General features: G+C 38.2%; 1 protein-coding gene across 1 annotated transcript in view; it reads right to left on the bottom strand.

The window, feature by feature from the left end:
• Positions 1 to 2,645: 2,645 nt before the first annotated feature.
• The window catches only part of opn5 (opsin 5), a 62,326-nt gene continuing 46,731 nt past the window's right edge, over positions 2,646 to 18,240 (bottom strand). The window contains exons 5-8 of the mRNA XM_040125761.1: positions 11,377 to 11,547; positions 6,391 to 6,725; positions 5,985 to 6,229; positions 2,646 to 2,712 (exon numbers count right to left, since the gene is read on the bottom strand). Of these exons, the coding sequence (XP_039981695.1) occupies positions 2,646 to 2,712; positions 5,985 to 6,229; positions 6,391 to 6,725; positions 11,377 to 11,547 (818 nt within the window). The remainder of the gene's footprint in view (positions 2,713 to 5,984; positions 6,230 to 6,390; positions 6,726 to 11,376; positions 11,548 to 18,240) is intronic.

Below are 18,240 nucleotides of genomic sequence, written 5' to 3'. Positions count from 1 at the left end.
TGTACTTGGCTGCAAACACCTCAGAAACATATTATCTAATGATATACTCACTCTAGATGGAATTGACCTGGCCTCCAGCACCACTGTAAGGAATCTGGGAGTTGTCTTTAATCAAGACATTTCCTTTAACTTCCACATAAATCAAAGGATTGCCTTGGAAAAATCAGGCAAATCCTGTCTCAAAAAGATGCAGAAAAACTAGTCCATGCTTTAGTTACTTCTAGGCTGGATTACCTTTTTTATTAGGCTGCCCTAACAAATCTCTAAAGATTCTTCAACTGATCCAGAATGCTGCTGCATGTGTATTGACAAGAACTAGGAAAAGAGATGATACATCTCCCATATTAGCTTCTCTGCAGTGGCTCCCTGTAAAATCCAGAATAGAATTTTAAATCCTTCTCCTCACCTACAAAGCCCTTAATGATCAGGCACCATCAAATCTTAAAGAGCTCATAGTGCCCTATTACCCCACTAGAACACTGCACTCCCAGAATGCAGGCTTATTTGTGGTTCCTTGAGTCTCCAAAAGTAGAATGGGAGGCGGAGCCTTCAGCTGTCAGGCCCTGCTCCCTGTGGAACCATCTTCCAGTTTACCAGCTACCATCCCCTAGTTATGCTGCTATAGGCCTAGACTGCCGGGGCACTTCCCATGATGCACCAAGCTCCTCTCTCTTTCTCTCCCTCTCCACCTGTACTCATTCATATCCCATTAATGCATGTTACTAAATCTGCATCCTCTCTTTCCCGTAGTTTTGTGCTTGTTCGTCTCTCTCCTCTCTCCTCCTGTCATGTTTTGCAGGTATTCCTGCCTCCGGAGCTGTAGAATCCGGATCTGTGATTGCAAGCCGCCTGCTGCCTCCAGGATCGTGCTCAACACCCACTGCTACAATGATTATTATTAGTCCTATTATTATTAGAACAATAATGATAATAATAATAATAATAATTGTTATTATTATTATTATTACATTTCTATGTGCAACTTGCATTGTGGTCTATCATCGTTCCTCATGCTCTCTCTCTTTCTCTCTCTTTCTCCCCTCTCCCCCTTTCCTTCTTTCTCAACAGTCGAGGCAGATGGCCACCCACCCAGAGCCCAGTTCTGCTTTAGGTTTCTTCTTGTTAAAAAGGAGTTTTTCTCTCCCCAATGTCGCCAAGTGCTTGTTCATGGGTGAATGTTGGTTCCCTGTAAATAATATTGTAAAGAGTATGGTCTAAACCTGCTCTATATAAGTGCCCTGAAATAACTTCTGTTAATGTTGTTTAAAACTGACTTGACTTGATGGTCAGCAACAGTATTCAGATGGGCTTTGGCATTCAAACGATGACTGATTGATTAAACGGCCAAAAGTGTGCCAAGAAAACATTCCCTATACCATTTCACCATAACCACCAGCCTGGACTGTTGACACGAGGCAAGTTGGGATCATGAATTCATGCTGTTGACACCAAATTCTGATCCTACCATCCGCGTGACTTAGCAGAAATTGAGATTCATCAGACCAGGTTGCAATTTTCAGTCTTCAACTGTCCAATTTTGGTGAGCTTGTTTCCACTGCAGCCTAAGATTTCTGTGTTTGGCTGACAGGAGTAGAACCTGATGTGGTATTCTACTATTGTAGCCCATCCACCTCAAGGTTCGATGTATTGTGCATTCTGAGACACTTTTCTGCTCCCCACAGTTGTAAAGTGTGTTACCGTAACCTTGCTGCCTGCTTGAACCAGTCTGGCTATTTTCCTATGACCTCTTTCATCAACAAGGCACTTCTGTCTGCAGAACTGCCACTCACTGGATATTTTTTGCAACATTCTGAGTAAACACCAGAGATGGTTGTGAAAATCCCAGGAGATTAGCAGTTTCAGAAAACCCAAACCAACCCATTTAGCACCAACATTCATGGCATGGCCAAATTCACTGAGATCACATTTTTTTCCCTGTTATGATGTTTGAAGTGAGCATTAACTGAAGCTCCTGACCTGTATCTGCATGATTTTATGCATTGCTCTGCTGCCACATGATTTGCTGTTTGAATAATTGTTTGAATAAGCAGGTGTACAGGGGTTCCTAATAAAGTGCTTAATGAGTGTATATCCACAGGTGCAAAAGTCTGTACAAACAGTAAAGATACAACTTTGAGCTTGACGGTTACACCCAAACCCAATTTGACCTGGCTCACATCAGGTTGATTTGTTTTGGTTTTTTTCGTTTTAATTTGCAGTTCAACTTTAGAAACATGTTGAAAATAAATTTAACAATTAAATTTTTCTAGCATATTCAGTCTTTTGCAAGAGTTGGTTGCAAAAGAGTTATAGGTCCAGATGTCTTGTGACTCTGGTTGGATACTCAAGTTTTCAAACCTGAGTTTAGCTGTATTTTGAGAAAAACACTGTAATAAATTGGCCAGTAATGTATGTTGGGTTTTTTTTTTTCAAAGTAGTACAGACACTGGGAACTGCGGGGAGCACACAGAAATCCAGTTTGAGTGGAAAACCAAAAAGTGAGAGTGATGGTGAGTAGTTGATGATGTCATAGCAGATGACAAGGGGCATGTGACTGGTTAAGTGCAGAGCACAGAAGTCAGGGCACAAGGCAAACTGTCCAAAGTATAAGAGGTAAGTGGGTCACACAGTCTAAAGCACTTGTCTCACATCTCGAAGTGAGCTTCTTTGGCTGGTGGTGTGTCCTTTAATGAGCCAGAGATGGTGTAGAACCTGCAGGGAACATGAAAACAGGAGAGAACAGAGGTATCACTAAGAATTTTGTTGTTGTTGTTTTTTAACGAATAAAACCATGAAAATTTTCTTCTTGCCAATTTTTGCAAAAATGGTTAACTAGTATAACAACTTTAAGTAAACCGCAGGAGAAAATACAAAAAAAAAAACATCCACATGTATAATGTCACTGATGTGACATTAGCTGTGTCTGAAATCACTTCCTCGTTCACTCTTTCTCATTCACTACATGATACACTTTCAAAAGGGTACTTGTGCTTTTTAGGGTACTACTTTGCAATTTATTTGCCTGTAATCTCACCTGTAAAAGTTAATTTCTGAGGGCTCTACATTCATGTATATATACATAAAGTGCAAAAACTGAACTCTTAGGATTCAAATACATGAAATGGCAGCAAGGGATCAAGCAATCGAGTGGGACTGGGCTGTAATTCAGTATTGTCATTTTTCAACCCTCAGTGGAAATGTATTGTGAAGATATGATCATATTGAGCTATTGTTTATCAACACTATTTGAGTTAAGAGAATGATTCTGAGCAAAAGTTAATTATAAACTAGGAAAATTTGTTCACTGAGTTACTTTTTACCTTCGCCAAGAAGGTATTGTTTTCCTCCCGTCAGTTTGTTTGTTTGTTTGTTTGTCAGCAGAATTACGCAAAAAGTACTGAAACGATTTGCATGAACTTTGGTTGAGGAATCAGGCATGGGTCAGGGAAGAACCCCTTTAAATTTTGGTGCGGATCCGGTTAAAGGGGCGGACCTAGGAATTATTTTTTGTATCACTTTCTTTAACATTGTTAGATTTTTTGAGAATTTTTGTCAATATTTGGCCAATGATAGAGGTATTGGCTCTACAGACTGCCATTCTAGTTTGAAATGTGAATAGTTTGATGTAATGTGTAACAACTAGGGTTCGATATTTTCCCGTAAATCATGACAAAAACCTGTTACCGTTTCCCGGGAAAAATACCTTCAGCATCCAGAAATTTTTAGCGTGTGTGCTTGTTTGTTTGGATACTGAAGGCATACTCTTACATACTGAAACAAACACACCCAAACCGCATTAATGCTCCCACGCAATTATCGTAGATCACTCCTATCTTGAGTTGAGGATATTACAGTAAAAACAGCTACAACAATGTCTTTCAAATAATTTTCATGCTAAAATGGCAGCTAACAGTTCATCTTTGTGGCAAAAATATTTTGTAGATTAAGTAAATGAAGCATCAAAAATCAGATAGTTCAACACTTGGCTTGATCAGAAATGCAGACCTCCACCACTAACCAGACTGCAAAATGTAAAAGAGTACTCTACAAGTGCTAAGCATCTATAACATTCTCGGAATCATGATGGACAGTTCTAAAAACAAGAGAACCAAATCGATGCAGCAGAACTAGAGATAGTGTCTTGTTTCTTCCAAGCATTCCCCTTCCTTGATAAAACCTTGTGCTGAAATACTCACAATGCAACTCAACCAACGGTTTGGTTGGTGATTGATGTGTGTTATGCTAATAGCAGGTAATATAGACTTGAGTCGCTAGCCTCGAGCAGATGTGAGGATTGAGCTACAGAGGTCTGGTAAGCTCATTTCTTTTTATCACCCACAGATTGTAGAATTCAGACCCAACCAATGCTCCCTCAAGTAACATCATTTGAGGACATTTATCAGACTGTACACAGTTACCTAAAACCAGCAATACAATATGTTTGAATGTTTTTTGAATTGTTTTTTTTTTAATCGAACTTCCATTATTGGTGATATTGGAAACATAATATGTCAATCAAATTCAGTTCAAGTGACTGAAATTGATGAGATCAGAGGATGTGCTTGTAGTAATGACTTAAATCCATATAGTTTTATGGCAAGTTCAAAGTTTAATGAATTTTAATGACCATGCAAATTTAAGATAATAGACAATAGCAAAGCTGTTTGACTCTGTTGACCTCTGAAGGGAGGAGGGTGCACAGTGGAGATACCAATGGTAAAAACTACTGTGACATACCTCACTGTCAGATGCCCTTTGAGAATGAGATTGAAGTGCGGCTTTCGATTAAAAGCTCTGAATGATGTTTCAGTTCACTGCAACAACAGCACAATAGATGGGTAAAGGCCAGCACTGCCCACCTTCATACTGCACATATTGTTGTATTTGTTGTTTGTTTACATCAGGCCAACACTATGTTTAACTTAATCTTTCAAGTGAACTAAAAGCTTTGGTTAAGGAACATAGGCTATGCATGTAATTTAAATTAGGATATTCATACTTTCAGTTACTGAAAGTTGAATTTAAGGTCATTAGGCCTTTTTGCTTTACACCTCAATGCTTTTGGTTTTAACAAAATCCTCGAACCACTGTTAAAATATGTACTGTAGGTGCAGACAAACTCACTGTAAAATTAACAATTGCTACAATAAATACAATAATATACTTTTTAAAGAGCTACAAATGGATACTGAGGGTTGGAAATTTCATTTCAGCAGCAACAGTACATTTGTCATAAGTACCTCTGAAAGCTGCAGTTCATCCTAAATGGGAAAATTAGGAAATTCTTTTCAGTTGTTACTTAATCATTTTATTTCTCTAAAACAACCCTGTTTATGCCATTTTTTTCTTTCCAGTGTCATTTTCACATCTACACAGCAATGCCATAATTTGGCCTGTGAGTGGCACTATATATATACGTGTGTGTTTGTGTGTGTGTGTGTGTGTGTGTGTGTGTGTGTGTGTGTGTGTGTGTGTACAAGTTATGTAAAAACAAAAAAGTTTTACATAATCTGAAACTGTAATGGGACATTATGAGCCTTATTACTGTCAAAAAATGTAATAACAGTGTAAAATGACAACAAGAGAAAAAGGACATTTTTATGGATTTGTCACTGTAATTTCCATTTGAGTACAATGTGTTGTAAGTTTTGTCCCTACAGCTCCCATCATGCTATGGGTGATGGAAAAAGGAAACATGTAAGCCAACAGGAACAACACTGGGGTATAAGACGATTTTGGCCATGGTCAAAATTTCAAGACATGTGACATTTACTGGCACAAAAAAAACTTATTACCATACACAATAATTACAAAAGGATTATTACAATAAACTAGTTGCCATACAAGGAACCTAGGGCCTTTAGGGCTAAGCATGAACTAAACAGCTGGTACCAATCAGCACCTTCAGTGCTTTGTTTGAACTAAAGCTATGCTCCGTCAACAATTAATCAGCAATAAAGTCTAGAAAAATATTATTATTTTACCTTGACTTTCTAAAATGCTTGCGTTTCTTCAGAACCTTCAAACAGGAGGATTTCGCGCAGGAGTTTTTCAGGTCCACGACCTGGTAGATGATGGGGTTGTACATGGCTGAGGACTTGGCCAACAAGGTGGGAATGACAGACACAGGGATGGGCACTGAGTCTGGCTCACCAAACGCAGACACCACTGACACCACTGCATAAGGGATCCAGGCTATCAAGAAGCCTGCACAGATCAGCATTGCCACCTGGGAGAGGATACAAAGCAATGTATCACAGATTTGGCCTTAACATTATTCCTGTACAAGCAGTACTGAAATGTCTTCTTTCCTCTTCTTCCTCTCTCTAGCAGTCTTGCTTTGTTCTGCTCCTTTTCTTTCCCGCACCTTCCCTCCAACATCTCACCCACCTTTGTGAGTTTCATCTCAAGGTTGTGGCTGTTTTTGATGCGGGCGTCAAAGTGCGAGATTTCCTTTGCAGAAGACTTGACCTTGAAGATGATCATGACATAGGAGAAGACGATAATGCCAGTGGGGAGGACGAGACAGAAGAATAGGATGGCCATGACGAAGCTCTGGCCAGACACAGAGGCCTGTGCCAGCCACCAGTCCAGTGTGCAGGAAGTCCCAAAGGGCTCTGGGGCATAGTTTCCCCAGCCAACTAGGGGCATGGTGGCCCAGAAGGCTGCATACACCCACACAAAGGCCAGGCACAGGAAGGCGTGGTGGCGTTTTAGCCATGTGCCTGAGTGAAAGAAAAGAGAGGAATGATGATGGACTAGTGATGAGATTCGTAATAAAAACCCAATTTTTAAACTTTTAAACTCAATACAAACTCCCCATTCCAGCCTTATTTTGTAATTCTAACCTCTGATGCAGTGTGTGGATCATATAATTCATGGTTGTCAAACTGGGTTTTTAAAAACTGCCTTCACACTGTACTGATAATTTCCTATTTGTTAAATCTTGACAACAGAAGCCACACATCACATCACTGTATCAAGCAGTAGTAAATCCTGTCGTTTCCAGTTAAAACAACACATCTGTTCATATACAGTGAATTATATCTGACAAACAGAGCTTCAGTCAGGCTGGTTGACAATGTAGGAGTATTTCTGAAATTTCTGAAAGACATTTTAAAGAGGGAAATTGATCTGAGAGGGCATTCAGATGTGTGCCTGCTTTTTGCTTTACATTTTGTTCCAAGCGTCCCCTGGAGTACGACTGCGTGAGATGTGTGTGATTGAACTACAAATTATTTCAGTGAACCAGTTAGGGGTTGGGGATTACTCCCCTTTAGGCAAGAGATAATTGATTTTGTTAAAGTCAAATTGAAACTAAAATTAATAATCGTTTACTTACTTGGTTAAAACTGTAATTAGCAAAATAAGAAATTGTTATTTTATTTAACAGAGCTCCCTATATTAGTGTCCTCCGGGGGGCATACATTTTTAGTACTGACTGACAGTGTGCTTACAGGTATTTTAACTGGTCCAGCATCTGTTTGGGCAAGTTCTAAAAAAAACATTGATGATATCACTTCAATGCCAGCAGCCAGACAGGCAGTTTCCTCATTAAGGGAGCAAAGTGGTCAGCTGTTGTTAAGTCACATCTATGATTTCAGCACTTCTACGTTACTGTGTTGAATTCTGAATCACACAGTGATGAATGTTGAGGCTACAGTACTATTGTACTACTATTGCTGCTTTGAGTTCTAACATCCTGGTTATTTGCCAGCGCCACAATTGGACCCATGAAAGAGAGATAGCTGACAGTAGCTAGAATCTGTTCTTTTCTTTAATGTAGGAAGACTTACATTTTATTTTTAGGTAATTATGATGGGAGCGAAGGAGGAAGATAGGTAAAGTAGTATACGGAGTGACAAAGCATGCGTTAGGAGGTTGGGATTACCGTGTGAAACCTTTAGCTTCTTTTATACATGCCTGTTCCAAAGCTTTAACGGCATTGTTATTATTTACACCATGACAATGAAGGTCCTCTAACCTTAAGCAAGTACTTATTTTAATCCCAACCATGATCCTTTTCTAAACCTAACCAACTACTTCTTGTGCCTAAATCTAACCAAACAGTTACTGTTCCACAACCTTAACTGCATGTTTATTATTGTTACCATGACAGTCTAGTACGCCTGCAGTCGCTATGCTCCTATGGCTCGTATGTGAGGGTAGGGATAAGCGATCTATATGGTAATTTAAGTTAGTAAGGACTTGTTGAATGTGAAATGAACAAAGCAATGTATAGGACCTTGAATATGGCACTCAGCAGGTGTTGAAGTAGGTCACACAACAAGTAAGTTCTAGTGGGAATCAATGCCAATGTTAGCGAGCTAAACTAACTAGCCTCCACCTTCTGAGTGGAGGCTAGTTAGCCTAGCCTACTAGCTTTCACTTCCAAGTACATACTTCACTTACAAGTACATACAAATTCATTTTTCCCTATTCAACAAAGCATTGTTAACAGTACTACAGTTCAACAGCAGCAACAGAGAAAAGAAAAATACAAAAAATCTGTACCATTAGAAAATATCAGACTCCCCGTGTGTGGGGTAACATAACATTCACACATTTTTTTTAAAGAACAAGCTTGTCATACTGCAGTACGATATAGGAGAGTATCGCAAAGATTTAAAGATCAAGGCAAAAATTAATATAACTAAAATAATATCCACAACTTTGATGGCCATATCCACAGTCACACAATTGAAGGCTTAAGGTTTCAAACACTCACCCACATTATCACATGTTCAGTTATTTTCATTTGCAGAGACTTAGACTAAATAAAACAGTCATAGTTAGTTTGGTTTACAATTTGTTTAATAGCACCTTTTAACACTACACTGTTTTTTAAACTATGCATGCACATTTAGCTTACGTTGTTTTCTCATATCACCAGTTTTTTTAATTGAGGTATATTAATTCATGTCTATTTGTCTTTGAGTTACCTGACTGAACCTCTTGCCTGGTTTGGCAAAACATGTGGATGAGAGAGCTCTGACAGCCTAGGGGTGTGTGGAAGTTCTAATTTAAAGAATTTGTTTATTTCTTTAGACTCTTAGTTTTTGATACTTTTTTTTTGATTAGTTGCCATATTATTTAAACTGATAGATTAATTGTCCTGTTCTTTTGTATTCATAGTGTAGCTTGTAGTGTTTGTCTTGGTGTCACCCTTTTGTTTCAAAGTGTTCTGAACAGCCAGTATATATATTCCCATTTGTATTCTTTTTGTTAAGTCAGTTTGGCTTTCTTCAGCCAATTTGATCTGTTCACTTCACATAGAATATTCATTTTTTGCTAAACTAATATTGCCTGAGTCTACTTCTGTTTAGATGACCTTTTATATGGGCATTCATTGAATATGTAATAAATTGCTATTTTATTCATTTTTGCTAAATAAAAACCTTCTTTTTTTGAAAATCCACCTGTGACTCCTGCCTGTCAGCTTACAGCAAGCCAAAATAAATAAAATGACGACCAACAACATAATTCGTGAATATTCAAAATTTGAAAAAGATCAGAATGTTTACTAATGAATTACTTTATAAATCAAGATGCTAATTCATACTGGTGAGTGTTGACATCTATGGTTAGAATACAAACTTAACTGAATATTTGGTCCTCTTAAATGCTGAATTTAAAGTGACATTCAGCTTCAAATTGCAAATGGTTTGTAGTTAACACTATGTGGATTTGTTCAAAAAGTAGAAAAAACAGCCTGTTTTAACATTCTTAGGATGTACTGTATGCCATTTTCTGGTGAGTAGTGCACCATGAAAGTTGAAAGTGAATCTTCAAGCATTAATGGCACTCAGATGTCAGTGAGCTGCCACAAACACTGATATGTTTGAAACTTACATGATGTTTCTAAAACTACATTTTTGTTTCTTTTGGAAAAATACGCAATATCTTCAGAATAATTATAGTTTATTATATTGCACATCCTTGTGGGTGAGTGAGGAAAATTCAAATTTCAGTTTGACTTTAAATTATCAGCTGTTGGTTCTAAAGTGATGTACAGTATGAGGGGACACTTTGAACAAAAAAGGAAAGTAAGGTGAGTACCTGCAGTGGACAATGCAGATACTCACTGAATACTTTACTCTGAACACCTATACACCAGCCTATTCATGAAAATCCAATCAGCTAATTCTGTGGTAGCAGTGCAATGCATAAAATCAAGCAGTTAATGTTCACATCGAACATCAGAATAGGGAAAAAAAAAAGTTGATGAGAGAACTCAGAGGAAAATGAGCCAGAGCTGTTCGAGCTGACAGAAAGGCTATACTCAGAAAACCACTCTTTACAACTGTGGTAAGCAGAAAAGCATCTCAGAATAAACAACACATCAAACTTTGAGGCGGTTGGGCTACAAAAGCCGAAGACCTCATCGGGTTGCACTATTGTCAGCTAAGAACAGAAATCTGAGGGTGCATTGGGCACAGGCTTACCAAAACTGGACAGTTGAAGACTTGAACAACGCAGCCTGAATATCCATTTATGCTGAAGCACAAACACTGGTGTCAACAGCATGAATCCATGGACTCAGCCTGCGTTATCCACTCCAGGCTGGTGATGTAATGGTTTGGGAAATGTCTTCTTGACGCATTTGGGCTCCCGAATACCAATCAATCAATTTTTGAATGCCACAGCCCATCTGAGTATTTTTGCTGACTATGTGCATCCCTTCATGGCTACAATTTACCCATCTTCTAATGGTTACCTCCAGCATGATAATGCACCATGTCACAAGTAAAAGTTGTCTCAAACTGGTTTCATGAACATGACAATGACTTCAGTGTACTTCAATGGCCTCCCCAGTAACCAGATCTGAATCCAATTGAACACCTTTGGGATGTGGTAGAACAAGAGATTCACAGCATGAATAAGCATCTGACCAATCTGCAGAAGCAATGTCATGCAAACATGTCAACATGGACCAGAATTTATAAGGAATGTTTTTACCATATTGTGGAATCCATGCTATGAAAAACTGAGGCGGTTTTAGAGCAAAAGGAGGCCCTACCCAGTATTTGTATGGTGTTCCTAATAAAGTGCTCTGAGTGTATGTACGGTTAATGTGTGCATGGCAGGCCAAAACACACCCTCTTTAAAATAGGCATAAGATCTCCAACCACTTTAAATCGTGATTACAATTGATTTCATTATGGAATATAAAAATTACACAATAAGTAGAATGAATGTTCCAGTCATGGGTTTGGGCCTACACCTGACAGTTATTTGTTTTTATTCAAATCGAAAAGCCAACCCATCCACATTTTGGGGGGCTGGCAAAAATCTTCTCCAAGATACATATCTATATACAATAGGCGTACATGGGATTTAAATGTTGAGACCCTGTTAAAGGTGATACTGACGTACCATATCTGAGATGGCAGATTTTGAGGTACCGGTCTAGGCTGACCATGGTCATCGTGATGAGGCTCCCACAACCAAAGAAGAAGCCTGCCCAGCCATAGAAACGACAGCCTTTCCAGCCGAACAACCAGCGGTGGGAGAAACTAGATACAATGAAAAAGGGCTTTCCTGTCACTGCAAGGACAGACAAGGGGAAGGACATAGAAAGGAAGTTAAAAGAACAAGAGGCGTGAAACAGAAATACGAAGGAAGAAGAGGATGGGTGGAAAGAGAAGGAGAATGGAGAGTAAGAGAGTGAATAGAAAGGTAAAAAGTGGAAGAAAGAGAAGAAGGGGTAAACAGATAAAGGAGAATGGTGTGAAAATATTATATTAGTATCAATTCTTTAGGTTAAAGTTTCTCAGAAAAGTTCGATTTTAATCATGAAAAACTGTGACAGAAAATACTTGAAATCAGCCACATGCAAGTGACTGTTTATTAACACCAATGAATTATTAAACAGCAACTACAGTAAACAAACTTTTACTTTTCAATGAACAATAATTATTACTTTAAATTAACTAGTAGACTAATGGCTATGTCCAAAGACAAGATAGGTTAAATGCTTTTTCTCCACCTCTCACCATCTCCAGGAACTCCATTTCTCCACCACAAATCACACACAGAATCAGCATATACTTATGAAAGAAATATGCATAGGCCTTTGGTAGCCAGTAAACTGTTACTTATGAATAAATGAATGGAGTTTATATTATTGTGTCATGCAACTACTGTATGCCTAGCCTGCATGGTCTTATAAAACAACACAAATTCATATAATCCACATGCAGAGTGGTGAAATATAAAGAAAACCAATTTGGACAATTTTCATACTCAGATTTTCAGTCCTTCATTTGTACAATAAAGTTCATAAACCGCTGACAAAACATGTACTGTATAATGCTGGGGAAATCAGAGTGAATCTAATTGAATAGTCCATCTTGCCCTGCTTTTTCAGGCTTTTGAGAAAAAGTTAATAAACAAACATATCAAAATTGAACAGCAGCCATTGCAATTTTTGTTCATCTGTATACTAGAACATTTTAGAGGCTGTTCGAGCCACTTCATGAAAAAATTACACTCATAATGATCATAGTGCATTAATAATTGCTGCGACTCCTTTCCATTGTCCCCCAACCACACATCTGTTTTCCTCCTGAATGTTTTCAGATCTGTCAGCTTCAGTAGTCAGGGGTAGAAAACCACTTCTCAAAAGTGCAACTAAAGATCGTTGGCTTATACATTCTGTAAGTGAGATGTACTGTATGATTCAGGCCGTATTTCAGGTCCTATTTATTTAATAGGAAAATCTGTCCTTATTTTGGTTTTGAGAAGATATTATTTTCAAATCCCTTTTTTTTTAAATGTAAGCATTAGAGCCTGACCGGTAAATGGCCTTTATTGGCTCATTGAAGATATACTGGTATTGGCATATACTGTATGTAAGCTGATAAATACAAGAAACTGAAGTACAGAAACGGCAAATATATGTTTTTAAACAGCGTCACCACTCTATAATTTGTCCACCACAGAGTAGTGACAAGTTTATTTTTGATTAAAATGTCCTGCCCAGTATATTTCTTGGTTGTAACTGTTGCAAAAATAAATAAACATCAATAAATGAATAAGGAAACCTTATCAAAAATGTTTTGTTTATTTGTTAGATATTTTATATATAAATAAATATAACACTGTATATACTGTATACACTGTATATACACTGTACCAAAATCTAAAACTACATCTACATTAATACAAACATGAGTGCTGCAAGCTTTGGCCAAAGCCTGTTGAGATTACAAAAGTTAAACTTGCTGGTTTTGCCTTGAGACTCAATAAAATGCAGAAGGCGGAAAACTCCCAGTCAATATCTTGTAGTGTTGATCACAAAAGCCCCTTTATCCTTTCCCAGTATTTCAGATTCAAAGGATAAAAAGCACAAATACATGTGACAGCTCTTGTGACAACTTGTGAAAAGAGTGCCTCATTCCTGAACAGCATAAAGGGGACTAATAATGGAGAGGGTAGGGACTGCTGATTGTTAATATGAATGCAAAGCTGTAGTAGAAATTCTTGCAGTAAAGCCTCCTTGAAAGCTAATGGCCCCAAAAATGTGAATACTATGGTAGCTATGGCCAGCCTTATCCTTTAAGGTGGGAATGCCCTCCACACACAACAAGGGTTAATGAGCTCAGCACAAGGCTCCAGTGTACTCTTCAGTGCAACAAACCACAGTGACTCCCTGACTGTTGCGGTGTTTGTCAGATGTGGGCCTTCTTCCTGGAGAGCTGGACAGGCCAAGAGCCATGTGGCATGCCAAACCCAAGCAGCATAAAAGGGATAAACATCAAAACCTCTCGAGGCAAGATTGCATGAGACATGATGAGCCAAATGTTTTCTTGGAACCACTGAAAACCCGGCGGGGGCATGTACACACATTGCACACGGTTGCTCACATGTTTAGAGGCTTAAAAGCATTTACAAATTCTGAGTCATGACAATAACTGCAAAGAAAGTTTCAGCTCTACAAATCAGGCAACTGTTTTGTTTGCCCTTTGGCTTGTCTAGCCTGGTAACAGCGGCCATTTCTGTTATTTGTCTTCCAGCTCATGTGGAAGGGATTATTACATAAATGGAGAATATGTACAGAGCTAGATTCTGACCCCTTCATTCCAAGCAAACATACCTACATCAAGTTCATTTGGGTGTGGCGAACGTGCTGGTAACGTCTTGGTGCCTGGCGTCTTGGTCTTGTGGAGTCCATGCCTCAATGGGTCAGAGCAGTTTTGGATGCAAAAGGGGGACCTATACAATATTAGGCAGGTGGTTTTAATGTTGCGGCTGATTGGTATAGTCCAGATAGTGTAGTGATTGGAACTGTTGGCAGCATTTTGTGCTATTTTTGACTGCATAGTCTGTTTACATATGCTGCTAGGCAACAACTACCAACTACCCCCCTTTAAAATAAATTTAAAAAAAATATTTCCATTATTTAAGCAATTTTAAGTAATAAAAACACGCTAAAACATTTTTGTCCTGTTTAAGTAATAATTAATGGAATAGAGGCTTAAAAACAGGTCATACATTTTTTTTAAAAAGCTAAATAATTTCCTGGGCACTGTAGATTTTAGTAAATGTTACCCAAACAGTAATAAATAGTGAATTTGTCAGGGACTATTTTCAACCATGGCTAAGGAGTATTCACAGCAGTAAGATGGTTTATGTGGGATTGGCTCAAACAGTTCATGGTAATGAAGAAAGATGTCACTCATTGCAATGGTGTGGCTTACTGATTTGATCTGATAATTTATGGACAACAATGAAGCTCTATGGTACAGAGGACTAAGCTGTATCAGGCTTTGGATACACAGTCAATACTTTTTAGTAGGAACGATTCATTGTTGGCTTTGGTCTTTTCATGATTTGTTGATAATTATAAAAATAAAAAAATAAAGACTTAAACTTTAAAGATAATTAACTAGTTCAAATATTTCTTAAGATAACTAGAAAGTTCAGAAACATTGCTTAAAGCTAACAGCACTGCACAGATTAAAGGCGTTGGGAATGTACACTGCACCTCCATATGGCCTTATATTCACTGCAGTCAAGGTAGAAACATGCTGAGAACAAGGAATGTCACAGAACCCTTTCCTTGTCTTGATACCCATCGGGGTGATTTTTCCTGTCGGAAGCTATCAAATTATGTACACCAGAACATGTGTGAAGAGGTGTATCTTGATTCACTACAAATTTACTGGCACAGGGATCAGAATTGTGTTTTGAGTCTGTAGTGGAAAATCCTTTTATGTTTTAATGGCAGATACCAAGAGCATAAGAAATGTTTGTGGCTCGACTTGCTAGACATGTGCATGATGGGACTGGCTTTCTGTTAACTAGAGTTCAATATTTTGCCTGGCGGTGGCACTAGGGGAAACATCACTTGCCTCCAAGCCAGTATTATGATTATGATTAATCCTCTGAGGGGCATCAATAGCCATAGTGAATTTCATTTAAACAATCCCATCGGTTTTTAAGTTGTATCCTGTAATTGACAAAAGTGTTGCTCAAGTGGAAATACTGACCTGGCGGCAGTGCTTGAGGAAAGACTAGCAGTCACCACAACCCTTAGGAAACATCCTTGGAACCACGGATATTCAAATTTTATGGTAATCTGCCTAGTATAGTCAAGATGACTTGCTCTGGACCAAAGTGGTAGATAGAAAAACAGGCCAACTCAATCAACCAGCTGAATGACTGCATCATTCTTACGTCCTGCTGGGAAAAAAAACTAATATCAGTACTGGGAATATTCATCATGTTCATGTATTTGGCCTCTCTTGATCTCGAGAGTGTTTGTTCTGGGTTGTACTGTGCATGTACGGTCATGACAAGGTTATTCTCAGTTACAACTATCATTATTACATTCATTAATTCTCATCAATGTTTTTGTCTTGAAATGGCAAAAAAGTGCAACATGATTTGAACTATATTAGATACTTTTACACACCTTAAGAAACTAGTTTAGTTTAGTACATTATCATTTTAGTGATGATCAGGGAGAACACACCATGTCCTAGTAAACCCCACTATAAGGCTTAATGAGAGAGATCAACCAGAGAAGGATTAGTGAGGATAACAGCACTGAGGATGATATCAAGTATTATGCAAGGTAAAACATAAAAACAAACTTAACTCGTAGTTTAAATTACATGGTTTCAGTTAATATAACATCTACAAATACATTATTAGATTGATTTTTTTTAAACTTTCCAATTTGAATTGTTTAAATAATTTAATTATTGTATTTTAATGTATAGTATGTGTATGTTTGTTGGATGTTTTAAAAATAAATTCTGACTTCATCATTCTGTCCCAAGAGGTTTTCAGAAGGAGCTGCGGTTGCTTTAGTTTAAGACTAAAAGAAGTCACACATTCATTCAGAGTCCATCAACACAGTGATTGCATTACCTACCAGATCGGCCCATTTATTTATTCTTCTGTCTTCATTTAAGTCTATCCCATGGTCCCCCAATACCATACAAGAGCCATCATAGGAAGGTCATAGGCCATCTCTGACAGCAGGTACCGATATGGGAATTTCATTTTTGATGAACTTTTATTTACTTTTAACATAACCTCTGTCAGATTTGACAATTCACAATCAATAATGTATATTTCTTTAAGTCATAGTGCATATCTGTTGATATCCTGGCTCAGTTGTTTTCGTAGGGGCTTGTCAGTAACGTCCATTTATTTGTGTTTTTAAAACCCATAGCATTTTAATTAAATCTATCCATCTGGCATGACATAGGCTCAGAGGAAAAACATTAACTGCTTTAAGGCAATTGTTGTTGTCAGTTATCAGTAGATTACTAAACTGATAATTATCAGTATATAATTTTAATATGCTGTAATAAAATCGTAGTATTTCATGCATGACCAAACCTGAATCACATTGAGATTTTTAATACAAGACTGCAGTGGAATCATGAATTGAGCAACATCTGAATAATTATCCGAGTATGTATGCTTTTCTAATGCAGTCTGTGAAGTTAACATGTCAACATAAGGTTAGAAAGTGATACTGATGATGTTAGTGTATATTACTTGCAGAAATATGGGCAATATCTCAGACATGATAGCTAACATTAGCTACCTAGCGAGCTAGCCAATTAACATAATGCTAGCAAGTGAAAACACATTAGAGCAGCAACTAAACTGTTGAATTAGTAGCCTCCCCTGTGAGTTTTGTGGCAGTTTAGCGTTATAAGTCAATCTGTAATAACACTTACCCCTGGCTTTGAAGAGATTTAGAGGGGCGCACTTAAGGGGACACGCGGAGGGAGCCTGTCGGTACCTTGGGGTGTGTTTGACTAGCAGCCTTAACAAACTTGTGATGGAAACTGTAGCTTGCAAGGACAGAACATTTTGTTAGCAGTTGTGTTGAAGAGCAGTCTTGACAATTTTAGGCACCACTATTGTTTGAGCTGCAGTGTGCAGGCTAATGGCTAATGGTAAACTAGAGGGGTGAGCACAGCAGTGCTTTGAGCAAAGTGCTAACATCAGCATGTCCACAGTTCCAATGCTATCATGCTGATGTTTTAATTGTTATGTTTACGATGTTCACCATCTTAGTTAGCATTTTAGTATGCTAACTTTCACTAATTAGCACTAAACACAAAGTATAGTCGGGGCTGATGTAAATACCATTTAGTTTTGAAAAGATTAAAAGTCATTAGTCATTAGTCAGGAAAATCATTAGGCTTCATTGTTTATAGACATGGATATACTCTATGTACCCAATGGCATCCAATAGTTGTTGAGATATTTCAGTCTGGACTGAAGTGGTGGACCAACTGACTTACATTGCCATCCCTAAAGTCACACCGCTAGCATGGATAAAAAAGGACGCTGAACAGCTTGATCTTCTAAGAGACGCCTTGTGGTCTCCCAAAAGTTATGAGGACCTCATGATTGGTTCTAAAAGGTTAGAGTGAATCTCAATTGAAAGACCAGTAGCAGAGCTTGCAGGAGAGTGCCTGGTGACTTTGTGAGTTCAGCTAGTTAGGCAGGACTATTACCTAAGGCCAACCGTCTGTATACACTACAGTGGTAGGTAGGTGTCATGTTAAATTCCCTGGAGACAGAGTGAGAGGTGGTTACTTACAATTTTCCTTCTCACATCGTAAAATTAGGAGCCAGTCAGATGAAATAGCCTCACTGGAAGAATCCCGCTTAGGCTGGCAAGATAGTCTTAAAACATACAGGAAGGCCCTCTGTAATGCCAGAGCAGCCTATTACTCATCATTAATAGAGGAAAATAAAAAC

Source organism: Xiphias gladius, chromosome 4, assembly GCF_016859285.1.
Source record: "Xiphias gladius isolate SHS-SW01 ecotype Sanya breed wild chromosome 4, ASM1685928v1, whole genome shotgun sequence".
NCBI classification, from domain to species: Eukaryota; Metazoa; Chordata; class Actinopteri; order Istiophoriformes; family Xiphiidae; genus Xiphias; species Xiphias gladius.
Note: the sequence above shows the minus strand (reverse complement) of the source record. Positions and strands in the feature narration are given on the sequence as shown.